The sequence below is a fragment of the Westerdykella ornata genome (genome assembly GCF_010094085.1).
Source record: "Westerdykella ornata strain CBS 379.55 unplaced genomic scaffold EI97scaffold_8, whole genome shotgun sequence".
Taxonomy (NCBI): Eukaryota; Fungi; Ascomycota; class Dothideomycetes; order Pleosporales; family Sporormiaceae; genus Westerdykella; species Westerdykella ornata.
In genome coordinates, this window is record NW_022986858.1 from 131,779 (window position 1) to 145,316 (window position 13,538).

The 13,538-nt window shown below is 55.7% G+C and overlaps 5 protein-coding genes and 1 non-coding gene across 6 annotated transcripts; 3 read left to right on the forward strand and 3 right to left on the reverse strand.

The window, feature by feature from the left end:
• Positions 1-894: 894 nt before the first annotated feature.
• On the reverse strand, positions 895-1,822 carry EI97DRAFT_305180 (uncharacterized protein). Its single transcript, XM_033794559.1, has one exon. It carries the CDS (start codon positions 1,576-1,578, stop codon positions 1,045-1,047), a length of 534 nt encoding a protein of 177 aa, XP_033654521.1. The 5' UTR covers positions 1,579-1,822; the 3' UTR covers positions 895-1,044.
• Positions 1,823-2,277: 455 nt separating this feature from the next.
• On the reverse strand, positions 2,278-2,714 carry EI97DRAFT_305142 (uncharacterized protein). Its single transcript, XM_033794558.1, has one exon. The coding sequence runs from the start codon at positions 2,614-2,616 to the stop codon at positions 2,332-2,334; it is 285 nt and encodes a 94-aa protein (XP_033654522.1). The 5' UTR covers positions 2,617-2,714; the 3' UTR covers positions 2,278-2,331.
• Position 2,715: 1 nt separating this feature from the next.
• On the forward strand, positions 2,716-4,810 carry EI97DRAFT_305183 (phthalate transporter-like protein). The gene is made up of 3 exons (XM_033794560.1): positions 2,716-3,287; positions 3,344-3,722; positions 3,784-4,810. Exons 1-3 carry the CDS (start codon positions 3,052-3,054, stop codon positions 4,726-4,728), a joined length of 1,560 nt encoding a protein of 519 aa, XP_033654523.1. The 5' UTR covers positions 2,716-3,051; the 3' UTR covers positions 4,729-4,810.
• A 1,780-nt stretch (positions 4,811-6,590) lies between these two features.
• Positions 6,591-8,655, forward strand: EI97DRAFT_305257 (DUF1716-domain-containing protein). Its single transcript, XM_033794561.1, has one exon. The coding sequence runs from the start codon at positions 6,620-6,622 to the stop codon at positions 8,432-8,434; it is 1,815 nt and encodes a 604-aa protein (XP_033654524.1). The 5' UTR covers positions 6,591-6,619; the 3' UTR covers positions 8,435-8,655.
• A 293-nt stretch (positions 8,656-8,948) lies between these two features.
• Positions 8,949-12,659, forward strand: EI97DRAFT_500637 (uncharacterized protein; the record flags this gene model as incomplete). The annotated part of the gene is made up of 2 exons (XM_033802671.1): positions 8,949-10,219; positions 10,315-12,659. Exons 1-2 carry the CDS (start codon positions 9,433-9,435, stop codon positions 12,657-12,659), a joined length of 3,132 nt encoding a protein of 1,043 aa, XP_033654525.1. The 5' UTR covers positions 8,949-9,432.
• Positions 12,660-13,442: 783 nt separating this feature from the next.
• Positions 13,443-13,530, reverse strand: EI97DRAFT_t52. Its single transcript has one exon. It is a non-coding gene; the product is annotated as a tRNA-Ala (tRNA).
• Between the last annotated feature and the right edge of the window lie 8 nt (positions 13,531-13,538).

The following is a 13,538-nucleotide window of genomic DNA, read 5'->3' on the forward strand; positions in this document are numbered from 1 at the left end:
GCGCGACAAACTCACCTGCGCACGCGAATTCGTGTCAGGTCCGAGCGTCGGTTCACATCTTCCCTGCCGGCTACGGGCTATGGCCCAGACCTCAACAGAGACCCTGGACCGGTCCCTCGGAAACAGGGAGGCGGAGTTGAGCCGCAGATAATCGAACACTTGACATCATGCGAGGGAGGTTGATAATAAATTGTCGATTTCCAGGTGTGTTGCATAGACTTGACCGACCTACTTGTGCATATCATGAAAGCAATAATATGCCCATAGCTCAAGAATTCTGCTGTACTGCATATCGAGAGAGCACCTGGCATAGGATCGCGAAAAGCGTGGAAATGGCAGAGAGTGGGCAATATGTATTCCCCCTACTGAATGTGCACACGCTGTGATGGTGTGCCTAGAACGCGCTCGTCATTGATCAAGGACGAGTTTGGGAAGGTCTCCTCATTGTGCTAAGAGACGAAACCTTGTGCTCTACCCTAGGCTTCTGGGCATAGATGATACACACTACTTTCGATCCTGCATTAATTTAAATTTCAGCGTTCTTTAGGTGCTGCCCCTCGAAGGACAATGTGCAACACTGGTCAGCAGCGTCTCCAGAGTCAAAATGTACGGTGTAGCTTTGAAAGGATGTGCAGGAGGTGGTCTAGAACCAGCCGGACATGTGGCGTGGCTGGGTGATGTTGAGGCGGCTCGAGAAGCGTTCCTGATATACCTACGCACCTCTTGTGCGCTGCAGCTGTCCATCAACTGACACGTCTTGAACACAGTGGTTCAGCGGCAAACACACCTGTTAGGTGGCCACTGGAGAACTTGACGAGCATTGTTTGCCAGCCCATGACTGTGACGCCAACAGTCCAAAGCCCTGTGGGGTAATAAGAATGTTTGCATGCATGACGCAGGTTTGCTCCACTGCTCGATGTACTGTGTATTCAAGCTAAGGTTCGCTGTGGGTCGTCCCACTTGCCACTTCCCCGGGTGCTGTGAAGATGGATCCTGAGATAAAAAGGACTAGTTGGCAAGAGTTAGCAATTGATATGTTTTGCTTCATTGTTGTACGAGGGGAATTACTTCCCCACCATGTACCATCGAAGTGGTGGTTCGATCTCCTGCATCAAGGCGAGGGAGTGAACGGGCAGAACTCTGCGCCTGAACACCAACATCAGCAGGTATGATATATGCAGCACACAAAGGGAAGCCGTCGTTGTCAGGATACGATCTCGCTTCGCTGGATGGAGCGCAATTAGTCCACCGTGGGATAATTCCGCCGTGTCCAGACGATGGTGTTGTGAGCTCTCGCAGGGGCCACGGCTTCGGTGGGGAACGCCCAGTTGGACACGCGGCGACGGGCGAGGTCGGATTAAGGTTTTTGGAATCTGCCTCGGTCACACTCTTGTTCCTGATTGGTGTCTCCACGAAACCGGGCGATGGGATTGAGGTTGAGGCAGCAAAGGCCTGCCTCGGCTCCACAAAGTGAATTCCGTTGCTGATTGGCAGTTTTCCCTCAGTGCAACCCCGCATCCTGAATCTCACTGCCAGGCAGGAGGAAGGCGAGGATTGCGAATGAAGTGTAGGATCCATTCCTCTGGCGCATGTCCCGCGCGGTTTCGTCGAGGTAGTGGTGCGATGCACAATGACTTATTCCCGGCCGGCTATTGCAGGGGCTTGGCGCGATGGACAGTGACTCCAAAATTGGACACAGTGTAGTAGACTACTCGGTAGGGATACCGGTACTGGGCTCGAGCAGAAGCGAACTGTTCCCCACTCCCATATTGAAATGAGCAAAACGTCGGGACTATTGAAGAGTAGCCTGACCAGGGGAGCCAGGAGGCTCAAGCAGCAAGGCCGCCATGACACGGTAACCAGCGCTCTGGGTTCAACAGGCCCATCGTGATGGAGAGGGTCCACGCCGATTCTGGTTGAATGACGAGGTGTTGAGGGATCCAAGGAAGACTTGGGGCGTTGAACAAGTCTGGGGAAGGGCGACGGAAACGCGGGGGAGATTGGATCCGGGAATCCGTGCTCGCGCTATGATGATGCAGAGTGCGGGGGAGGGCAAACCAGGGGCATGGGAGCAGATAGCACGGTACTGCTCATAGTACGAGATGCTGATGGCAGCATGCTGTGTAACCGGGCCGCCGTTGCTGATGCCGCCGGAACGGCCGAGCCAGTAGAAGCAGCTCCGTACCTTCGAAAGAGGTTGTTGATTCTTTCTGACGCTTTGTAGTGCATAGTCAACCAGCAGTTCATTCACCGCCAGGCATAGCAGGTACGACGAAGCAGTCCATCATCATTGTTTCCGTGAATCGGGAGAGAGCGGGACTCGCGGGAGGGCTAAGAATGCCCAGGCTGAGAGGAGGGAAGAAACCGAGGCTGGCGTTTTGGATCCTCTCTTGTTCCTCTTGTATCCTCCACAATGAAGGGTAAATCTGGGGAACGCCATGATGCGGGGGAGAATGGAGTCGTGGCGTCCGGAGCCTCCCAACGGGGCATGGCAACGGCGAAGACCACCAATTCGGGCCTAGCGGCAGAGATGCGCCGGTGGCTTGGAGTGCCAGTCGTGGTTGCCCTGAGTTGAGTCCGGTCTCGTCCAGTCGACGCCGGCAGTTTCTTGGCCATGGTGGTTGGTTCGCCGTCGATGCTGCTTAGGCCGGATTAGGAGTGATTGCCATCTTACCCCTGCCCGGCTCCACTGACCAAACGGGGCGCCAAGCCGCTACCCCAATCTCCACTTCCTCGTCCTTGCTGACTCTGTTTTGTGACCCCAGACGGCACATCCCCCAGGCAATTCCCAACGCCCGTGGTACCAGCAGCCCTGGAGTGGCCATGGAAATCCCTATTCGAGCCAGACCGCCAGCAAGAGGCAACGCCTCCCCGGTCTGCGAGGCGGGCCCTCCGAGGTTTGGGGGAGTGGAGAGTCGACAAACACTATATTAACTGCACCTCCCCCAGCTCCATCGCTGAGATCTTCGCCGTGCTGACCCTCCAGCACTCGTCATCCAACAACACCTCTCCTTGACCAGAGCCCCGAGGTTCTCGTCGTCCTCCCTCACCATGGCCGCCACAACCCAGGTCCAGGATGTCGAGAAGCATCCTGCCGACCTCATGCAAGAGGACATCGGCACTCCCTCAAAGGACTCCGTCGGCGGAGCCTTCGAGACCGAATTCACCCCCGAAGAGCAGCGGAAGATCATCCACCGCATCGACCGTCGTCTCGTCGTCACCGTCGGCGTGCTGTACTGCATCAGCTTGATGGACCGCACCAACCTGTCCGCTGCCGCCATTGCTGGGTATGCCCCCCTTCACCCGTGGCACGCCCCAACCGCCCGCTAACCTTCCTCTTCAGAATGACCAAGGAATTGGCCCTGAGCAAGCCCGTGGGGACCGTTTCAAGATACTCCGTCGTCACATTGGTCTTCTTCACCACCTATGTCGTCTTCCAGCCGCCTGCCACCGCCGTCGTCCGGAAACTCGGTCCCCGCAATTTCCTCTCTGCCATTGTCGTCATGTGGGGCGCCGTTATGCTTGGCATGGGTTTCGTCAAGAATTTCGAGGCTCTCGCTGCCCTCCGTGTCGTGCTGGGTATCTTCGAGGCCGGCTTCTTCCCCAGCTGCGTCTATCTCCTCTCCACCTGGTACACGCGCTACGATGTCGGCAAGCGCTACTCCGTCTTCTACGTCCTGGGCAGTCTGGCTTCCGCATGCGCTGGTATCCTCGCTTACGGTGTAAGTCACCCACGTCGATGAACCAGAGTGCCCGTGAGCGAATGCGCTGACTTGCCATTAGCTGATGCAACTGCACGGAAGACAAGGCCTTACCGGCTGGAGATGGATCTTCATCATTGAAGGCGCACTGACCATATTCCTGGGTATCGTCAGTTACTGGATGCTGGTCGACTTCCCCGACAAGGCTCACAAGTCCTGGAGGTTCCTGAACGAGCGCGAGGCCCAGTACATTATCGACCGTGTCAATCACGATCGCGGCGACGCGAAGCCTCAACCCTGGAACCTCGGCAAGTTCCTCCGCGCCGGTCTGGATATCAAGATCTGGGGCTATGCCATGTTGTTCTTCAACACCACCACCGTCACCTACGCCCTGGCTTACTTCCTGCCCATCATTCTGACGCAAAACATGAAGTTCAGCGTCGGTGCTTCGCAGTGCTTGGTTGCGCCGCCCTATGCCCTTGCCGCCATCGTCATGTTCAGCACCGGCTATGTGGGCGACAAGTACAAGATTCGTGGCCCCATTATCATCTTCAACATGATCCTCTGCTTGATCGGCCTTCCCATCATGGGCTGGCATTCGTCTCCCGGTGTCCGGTACTTTGGTGTCTTCCTCGTCACCGCCGGAGCCAACAGCAACGTGCCCGGCGTCATGTCGTACCAGGCCAACAACATCCGCGGCCAGTGGAAGCGCGCCTTCTGCAGTGCTACCCTTGTCGGATTCGGAGGTATTGGCGGCATCGCCGGTGGTCTCATCTTCAGGACTCAGGACGCCCCCGGCTACCGCCCGGGCCTGTACGCTTGCATTGCCTGCTGTCTCCTGAACATTGTCATCATTCTGTGCAACACTGTGTTGTTCAGGCACCAGAACCGGAGGGCGGACCGCGGCGAGGTTGAGCTCGAGGACAGCGATGTAAGTCATTCTCCTTCCAATCGCGGCTTGCGACGACGGCATGCTAACAAAGTTGTGCAGGAGGATTACCAGAAGGGCTTCAGGTACACCTATTAGGTTCCATGTCTTCATTTACATGCATGCTAGGACGTGGGTGGCTCCGAGGACATGGTGCTCGCACCTCGGTTATGGAGCTTCGATATCTGCTTAACGATTTCGCGGCCACGTTTTGATGATAGAGAGGAGCACCCTCTTAGATATCCTGATGGTTTAGACGCTTAATGCTGTATGATGACTTCGACATGAAGGACGAGTCCCTGTTGCGCGTGCCGATGCTTTGTACAGGTTTGCGATCGTCGTTGACATGGTCGACTGCTTTTTTGTTGTTGACCCAAGCTGTCTTCGTAGCGTTATACCCCTTGGCCCCGAAAGTACCAAGAGGGAGGGCTCTCCTTCTGAATGATGACTCAATTTGTTTCCGTCCCCGTACCGTTGTTTAAGTGGTGAGTTCTGCCCAGGCGCCGGGAATATGTGCGAGTGCGCTTCTGCAACTCTCGCGCTTGCATCTCGATTTGGAAATCGCCGATGAAATCGTTCCCATTCGGACGACGGCGGGAAACAGAGGGGGAAGCAGAGCAAGGAAGGAGAAGGGGGAGGAAGGAGGAATTCAACGTAGATTTTCGCGTGGATGAAGGGGCGCGGTGGAGGAAGGGAAATGGGTTCGTATATACTCTGTAGGATTTAATATACTGTACCCATGTCTGGTTTCCGAAGGGGCGATCAGTAATCAGGGCGCTTTTTGCGTGCTTGAGGACGCGAACCTCGGGAGCGTGTGGCTTCGTATTGATAGATTGGGAAGTTGGAACGAGGGAGGTTCGGCCGAGGGAGATGGTGCAGGGGTTGGGAGTTGTTATATAGAATGTACTCCGTATATACTACACAGTATAGCAAGAGGATGCGGCACAGCAGGCCGCGTAGTCGGCTTTTGGGAAGTTATATGTGCGTATCTAACGCATCATTGCATGTGTGGGTAAAAGCCAAACGCACCGTCCACGACCGGAATACGAGCATGTGTCCTTCCTTTCAGCCAATCAGAAGTCTCGGATGGTGTCGTTCATTCATCTTTTCGTAGACATGACTACTCGCACCACATGCCAACCGGAGTGCCAACCGGAGGTTGGCATGTGGTGCGAGTACATGGTAACGTCGGTGCTAAGCTGGAGGGGTAGTCTACACAGTAGTCACAACTTGTGAAACATTACGAGCGTCCCACGTTATTGGGAACACTCCATCTTCGGCCGTGTATATGCCCGCTATCACGTTTCTCAGGCATTTCATTCCACGGTTCGGCTTCGCGCAGATGCTGCTTTGGTCGAGCATAATGGTCGATATAGTTACCTTTTGAATGGGCTCTCCAGCTCCCTACAGATCGAAGGGTATGGTCAACATCCCGACCTTTCAATTGTCCCTTCTACATCCAACTACATCCCTTCCACGAAGCTGGCCTGGTCCGCTTGTTGGAGAAGGTTTTGGTGTTAGGTTTTAGAGTCGGTTAGGTACTGCTCTCCCACGCCTCATTTTCTTCAGTCCATGTCTAGATATACACGAGATAATGAGGCGGCGGTGCAAAGAAACTTAGCGAGGAGGTACATACATAGGTCAACATCATGGAAGCGGTTTTGGTAGAATGACAGCGTTCCCTGCCTACAATAAAGCGAGGGTCCACGCGCGTTGACAGCGCGAAAGGAAAGTTTATATTCACTCACCAGACAATGTCACAGCAATGGTTGCGGGACACTAGCCTTAATTTCATATAGGTTCACGCCTCCATGTGCATTAATACTGTGATCATGCAGGTGGATACAGACGACGAGTATGAAGATCGGGGTCATCGTAAAATCACGCTAACCAAAAACGGGCAGGCGCGAATTGGCTGACCTAACATCCATCGATGATCTCAGTGCAAAACATGCAGCCATCCACTGACCAACTACATAGTACTACAACCATGACAAGCATAGACGACCTCTTCAAAGGCACCAGCGCCTCGAAGCGGAAATTCGAGCACCCGTCCGACCTCGACCCCACCCAAGCCTACAAATCCGCAAAGCTCAGCGCAAACAGCGACGTCAAGCGCTCCCCTCGCGCCTCCTTAGCAGCCGAAGACGCCGATGGCGATGGCGACGACGACGAGGCTGGCCCATCGCTTCCCCCCGGGTTCGTGACGGAGGAGGGCGATGATGAAGAAGGCCGATTCTTCGGAGGAGGGCTGGACGAGAGAGCCATAGATGCGATTGATTACCTGGATGCGCACGATGCGGACGCGGCGGTTGCGGAGGAGAAGATCGATTCCGCCTGGTTGCGGAGGACGGCGCTCAACTTTGAGAAGAAGATCAACAAGAATGCCGAGCTGCGGGCTAAATACGAGGACGACCCGACCAAGTTCATGGCATCCGAAGGCGACCTGGACGAATGCATAAAGGGGTTAAGCATACTGTCGGAGCATCCGGAGCTGTACGAGGAGTTTGTGAAGGGCGAGAGCGCCGCGCGGCTGGTGGAGCTGCTGGCGCATGAGAACACGGATATTGCGATTGATGCGATTGAGATCATATCAGAGCTTACGGATGACGATGTCGAGGCGGAGCCTGAGCAGTGGAATGTGCTCGTCAAGGCCATGCTGGAAGCGGATCTACTGAGTCTACTGATATCGAACTTCTCTCGGTTCGACGAGTCTGAGGAGGCGGATCGGTCGGGCGTATATCATTCTCTCAGCGTGCTGGAGAACCTTTTGTCACAGCCGGAAAACGTGGAGCTAATAGGGAAGGATGCGAATCTGCTGAATTGGCTGCTCAAACGTATACAAAGGGACGAGAAGCCGACTACGCAGAACAAACTTTACTCCTCGGAAATTCTCTCCATCCTCACGCAATCCTCGAGCTCGAATCGACGGCGACTCGCCGCTGCCGATGGCGTCGAGCTCCTGCTTACGCAGCTTGCTCCATACCGAAGGGCTGATCCCGAGAAGGGAAGCGAGGAGGAAGAATGCATGGAGAATCTGTTCGATTGCTTGACGTCGATCGTAGAGGAGTCAGAAGGAAAGGCAAAATTCCTCGAAGCGGAGGGCGTCGAGCTCTGTCTGCTCATGGTGCGGGACGGCAAGATCAGCAAGAGTCGGGCATTGAAAGTGCTGGACCATGCTTGTGGATATGCAGAACCATCTGCGGCTGAGAATGGAGAGGCGAGTTGCGCTGAATCCATAAACCAAGCAGCCGCCGTGTGTGAGAGAATGGTCGAGGCGCGAGGGCTCAAACCGCTCTTCAGCACTTTTATGAAGACGAAGAAACCCGATCCGGAAACCACGGAGCACATTTTAGGCATCTTTGCCTCCCTCCTGCGGTCATTGCCTGGAGAAACCGATGCGCGATTCCGCGTACTAGCCAAGTTTCTAGAGAAGGATTACGAGAAAATTAACAAACTGGTCACATTGCGGAGGGACTACGTCTCCCGCGTATCCGCCTTCGACGCAAGAATGCAAGAGCAGAAAAAGGGTCTCTCGAAAGAGGAGGCGGAAGAGTTTGACCTTCGGAACATCTCTGACAGGCTCAGCGAGGGGCTCTTCTGCCTGCAGCGCATGGACGTCATTTTAGCATGGTTAGTAGCGGAAGATGATGGCGCGAAGAAGGCTATCGTCAAGGTATTGGGTGAGAGGGATGAGGGGTTGGCGGATGTGAGGAGGACGTTGCAGGCGCAGCTGGATGGAGTTTTGGCCGTCGAGCCGGCGGAGAGGGAGATGCTGGAGACGTTGGTGGAGTTTTTGGTGTAGGTGGTGGACGGATCATTGATCAGCGTTGGTCACTCTGTATACAGTCTGGGCCCCGGGGGGAATTGGTGGTGTGAATAACGTGAACCAGCGTGTTTCTTTGGAACCTGCACTGCCGACCGATCCCGAGTCTACGACCGAGCTCTCAAACACAGTCCGTAGCATGAGCATAAGTGCTTCGATACTAACAAGTCAAGGTAAAGGAGGAAAGGCGAAAACTCCAACACTCCGACCACGAAGAACGTTCCTAGGTTGACCTTGGCTGGTCGTTGCTCGTAACAGGCAGCACCGTAAAAATGCGTGACGACCTTTTCAACGTTCTTACGCCTAAGGGACTAGTACGACCTGATAGAACTAAAAGTAAGCTCCCTCACCTATTCTAGTGCATCTGTCTATCCATTTTATATGCCACTTTACTTACTTCACATGCACGAGCCTACTTACGTTCACATGCTCATTACGTTCAGTCCCCGCCCTCCGCCTAGCGGTACATAGATCGTATCTCGTATGATCCTCTCCCTCTCTAATAATAGCTGAATCGCACAATACGAAGGTTGAGTCCTACCCAGATGGATTATCAGCCTTACGTCAGGATGAAACATGGTAACCGTCACTAGATTCCTTCTCCTATCCTAGTATTTTCATACCGGTTTCCTTCGAACAACGAATTGGAGCACATAGGAAGCTCTAGAGCCAGCGAGATCTTGAACATGGATACATAGCTAAGGTCTCCATGCTGCTGGAGCACTTCTCATAGGCGCGCGCGCTTTACGCTTTTTTTGATAGCGGAGTTATCCCAAGGATCCAGCCACCTCCTCTTCCTTCCACATGCTCACATACCCTGTTTGGCTTCATTGAAAAGCGAGGGGTTCCGTCATCCCTTTAGGTCTGGGGTAATGGATACAAGTCTTGCTTTTCTACCAGCCATCCTCAGGCCAGCATCAGACTCACACTAAACCCCGTCTCCTCTACACAGACCCAGTCAATACTCGGGGCCCGCTATGGACGTCCAGCTCTCCTTCGACCTCGGCCAAGTCCTGACGATGGCGCAGAATGTCCCTGCGTCATCCACCGTTCCAGGCATATCCGCCAACCTGAGCGTCAAAAACGGCTCGACCAGTCCCTCGTCGGACCCGGCACAGACCGGATCCGTGAATGGCTACTTTGGGCATCCCAAACACGGCGTCTTCATGGTCTACCAAGCGGGTACCGAACAGGGGAGCAACCAGAACTACGCATACTTCGCCATTTCCTCCCAGGTCCCTTTCAATCTCACCCAGCTCCAGGTTCGCCTCGAGTTGAACAAGACGGCAAATGCCGGCGGCGTCGTCGTGGCCGTGGAGAGCTCGATTCGGGACGACTTCACCTCGTATCAGACGGTCGGCACCCTCTCCCCCTCGCCGCTCACACCCGTTTTGAGCTCGACGACGGTCCCCTTGGCGCTATACGTCCCCGTGGGCCTCACGTATCTCCGACTTAGGGCAACGTCCACCGTTGGAGGCGACAATACCAGCGGACTCGCGTACTCCAATCTCGTGCTTTCGGGATCTCTCGTGTCGGCACTTGGTAGTGGGCTCACTTCTCCGGCTCCCATCGATCCGCAAACCACTCAAGCGCCGTCCACGACTGGCTCCTTCATCATTGGTTACGATCTCGCGCATACCGCGGACTTCGCGCAGCGCGTCGGTGTGATCGGGGTTGCAACGCATGGAGTCGCTAGTATCCTAGGCACCAATGCCCCTACGCCGACGGATGCAGAGGTGGAGCAGCACGCTCCATTTTCGTCGGGTAAGTTCGTGAAAGGCTCTTGATATGGGGCCTTTTGACAATCTAGTACCCTATGCGTCATGGCAAATGGGCAAAGCTGATATCGGCCATTTTAGTGGGCGTAAGCGACGACGGACAAAAGGCATTCCGTCTGTTCAACTTCGGGACTCAACGAGGCGCGAGTCAGAATTACTTGTGGGCACTGGTGTCCAACAAACTTCCCCTGATTATCCAGGGTATCGCCCTCTCGTTCACTCCCAGCGTAGCCGGATCTTCCGCCATCTCGTTGGCGGCGGCGACCATGGACGGGCCCGAGTCGGGCGTCACCATCATCTCTCCAAACACGCTGGCCCTGGCCGTCGAGGCATCTGTGACGGCAGACTTCCAAAACCCCGTCACCCTGGGTTCTGTGTCAACGTCATTTGGAAGCGGCCCGACCAGCACTGTTGTCGAGACGACGGCCCTTCTCCCTAGGGGTTCTTCGTTCATTCGCCTTCGCGCCATGACGCCGACGCCGACAGGAAATGCGACGGATCACATTGCCTTCACGAGCATTTCCATCAACTGCGCACCTGTGCAAGATGCCTGGCAGCAGGTCGGGGCCGGACCTGTGCGCGGCGTGCTGACGTACTCGAACATGTTGTTTTCGGTGAGCGACGCGGACGGCACCATCTGGCAGTATTCGGGGCAGCCCGATAGCTGGACCCGAATCGGTGATGCCGCGGATCAGTTTGTGGGCTGCGACGGGGGCTTGTACTCCCTCAGCAACTCGGAAGCAGCCGGAGCCAGTTCGGCAATCAAGCAATGGAACCAGCTCAACGGCCAGTGGGATGACATCGGGCCCACCACGCCTGAATGGAAGTTGAACTACCTGTTGACGGGATTCAACACCCTCTTCGGTGTAGACGGCACCAACGGCCTCTGGATCTGCGTCGGCCCCACGGCCTGGGTCCGCCTAGGCGGCCCCTTCAGCAAGGTCGTTGCGACTGACCAGTATTGCTTCGCCATGGCGTCCGACGACGACCAGCAATTGGTCCAGATGCTTCCAGTCCAAGGCTCAACGCAGTGGACCACCATCGGCGGCCCCTCTGGCATGTCGTCGCTCCTCGCCGCGGGTAACGCGCTCTACGCCCTCGACGGCAAGGGAGCCGTCTTCCGCTGGTCGGGACAGGGCACGGCCTGGACGCTGATTGACCAGGGGCCCTTCCAGCGGCTCGCGCTCGACGGCGACAGCGTGGGACTGCTGGGCATCACGGCCGATGGCCTTGCTGTCCTGCAGCTCGTGGGTGACGGGAGCGGGAGCGGGAGCGGGAGTGGGGGCGGGCCGCTGCTGCGGTGGGACTTTATGGGCCAGAACATGACGACATTATGCGCCAACCGGCTCTGGGTGGCAGGGGTGCGGGATGGGGGTGTGTTCCTCTACTTCCGGCCGCAGCAGCAGGAGAGTGGAGGTGGAGCACGCCCGACTATGACCGCGCTGTCCGTGTCCGCAGCACCAGCACCAGCACCAGCACCGCCGAGCGCCCAGCCGCCGCAGCTTGGTTTGAATTGGATTTTCCGGTACCACACGGCCGACCTGATATTCGCGGGTTACGACGGGACCATTAATGTAACCCTGCGGGCGGGAGACAAGTCTGTGTCCACGGCACTTCCCGCCCAACACTACGTGCGCAATGAGACGACGGTAGTTGGACTCGTGATCACGGGCCTGCCCCCCGGCGACGTCGCGCCCCTCAGCACGCTTTCACTCATCGGCATCAATTCCTTCAACCCCTGGTACACGGACCACTGGACCGTGGAAACCATGGAGGCGTGGGACCTCGAGTCCAACACCATGTACGAGTTCCCCATCCGAGGCGACGTGCCTGCCCTGGAACTGAATGCCGGGCGCGATACCCGTCCTCTCGTTGTGGCGCCGAGCCTGACCACAACGGTGCCCAGGCCGCCGACTTATGGGCGGGTGCTGATCTGGAAGTTCTTGGGCCTGAAGAGCGCCGTGGGCCATGCGTCTATTACGCTTCCAGACCCGGATGGCGGTCCCGATCTCTACATCAGCTGGTGGCCGTCGAACGCGGACCGCAAGTACCTCCCCTTTGTGCGGCTGACGTACACGGCTCCGGCGAACAACAACCAAACGTGGGAGAACGATAGCACGTGGGAGAGGTCCGATCCGGAATTTGTGCTTCCCGTGTTCGGGCTCGACGGAAGTGCGGTGAAGAATTGGTGGAAGGGGTTTAATGTCCCTGGGGCGACGTGGAACGCGGCGAGCATGAACTGCTCCACCGTCGTGTACCTGGCGCTGCTGAACGGCGGCGTCATTCCGGAAGACTTGAAAGGGAGGCTCGCCTACCTTGGCCCCTGGACACCGAATTTGATCATGGAGTTGACCATGGCACTCGTGACGAAGAAGTACCCGGCTTGGGCTACCACGGGCCCGTTTGGGCCAAACACCACTTTCTAGACATCTTGTTCCACGTTACTCGTTTTGCTCTTGCTCTTGCTCGGGAGGCTCACATTCTTTTGAAATATCTTCGGGTGAAATCTTTCCATGTGACGTTGCACATACTGGGTCCTGGACGTTAGAACGCTCTCCTTCTTCTGCTCCTGCTCTTGCAAAAGTCCAGCCAACAAGAGTCCCCGAAGGAAATCCCAAAAGCCATGTCCAAAAATCGAAATACTCCAACTCACGTCTCATGTCCTGCGTCGTTTTGGGATTTCATCGCAATTCGGCAAGGATGACTCGATACTAAGGACTTGGTATCCTGCAGACTTGGTTCCAGGGTCCTGAAAGTTCCGGGTGCCTAGGCAGAGTCTGAATAGTTCCTATCATAGCTCCATTTACTGTGGTCTTCGACCATATGGGTCAACACGTTCGGTTGTAGATTAGCTCGTAACGGTTCTCGCATCTACAAGCATAGTGGTAGATGCCGTGCTGCTTTCGGTATCGTGGAGACGAGATGACACAAAGGTCAGAGGACAAATCTCGGAGAGAAGTGATTGACTCTTCATGTTTGGTGTACGCGTAAGGGAGGGGTTTTGCTCTCTCAGTGCGCGCTTACGTAATGACCTGTTCTAACAAGTACGCCCATACCAAATTCTACGCTGCTTCGTCATTGACGGTCCATCTGACCAATGACACGCTCTTGCACACCCCAACTACAACGGAACACCACATCCAAAAGAAATGTCTCGCGTCAAAGAAGCACTGTCCTATAACCAAAAAGCAGGCAACCGGCAAAAAAATTGGACAATGTGGGAATTGAACCCACGACCTTTCACATTCACATACACGGGCCTGCGAAGCGAAAATCATACCACTAGACCAATTGCCCCACTATTT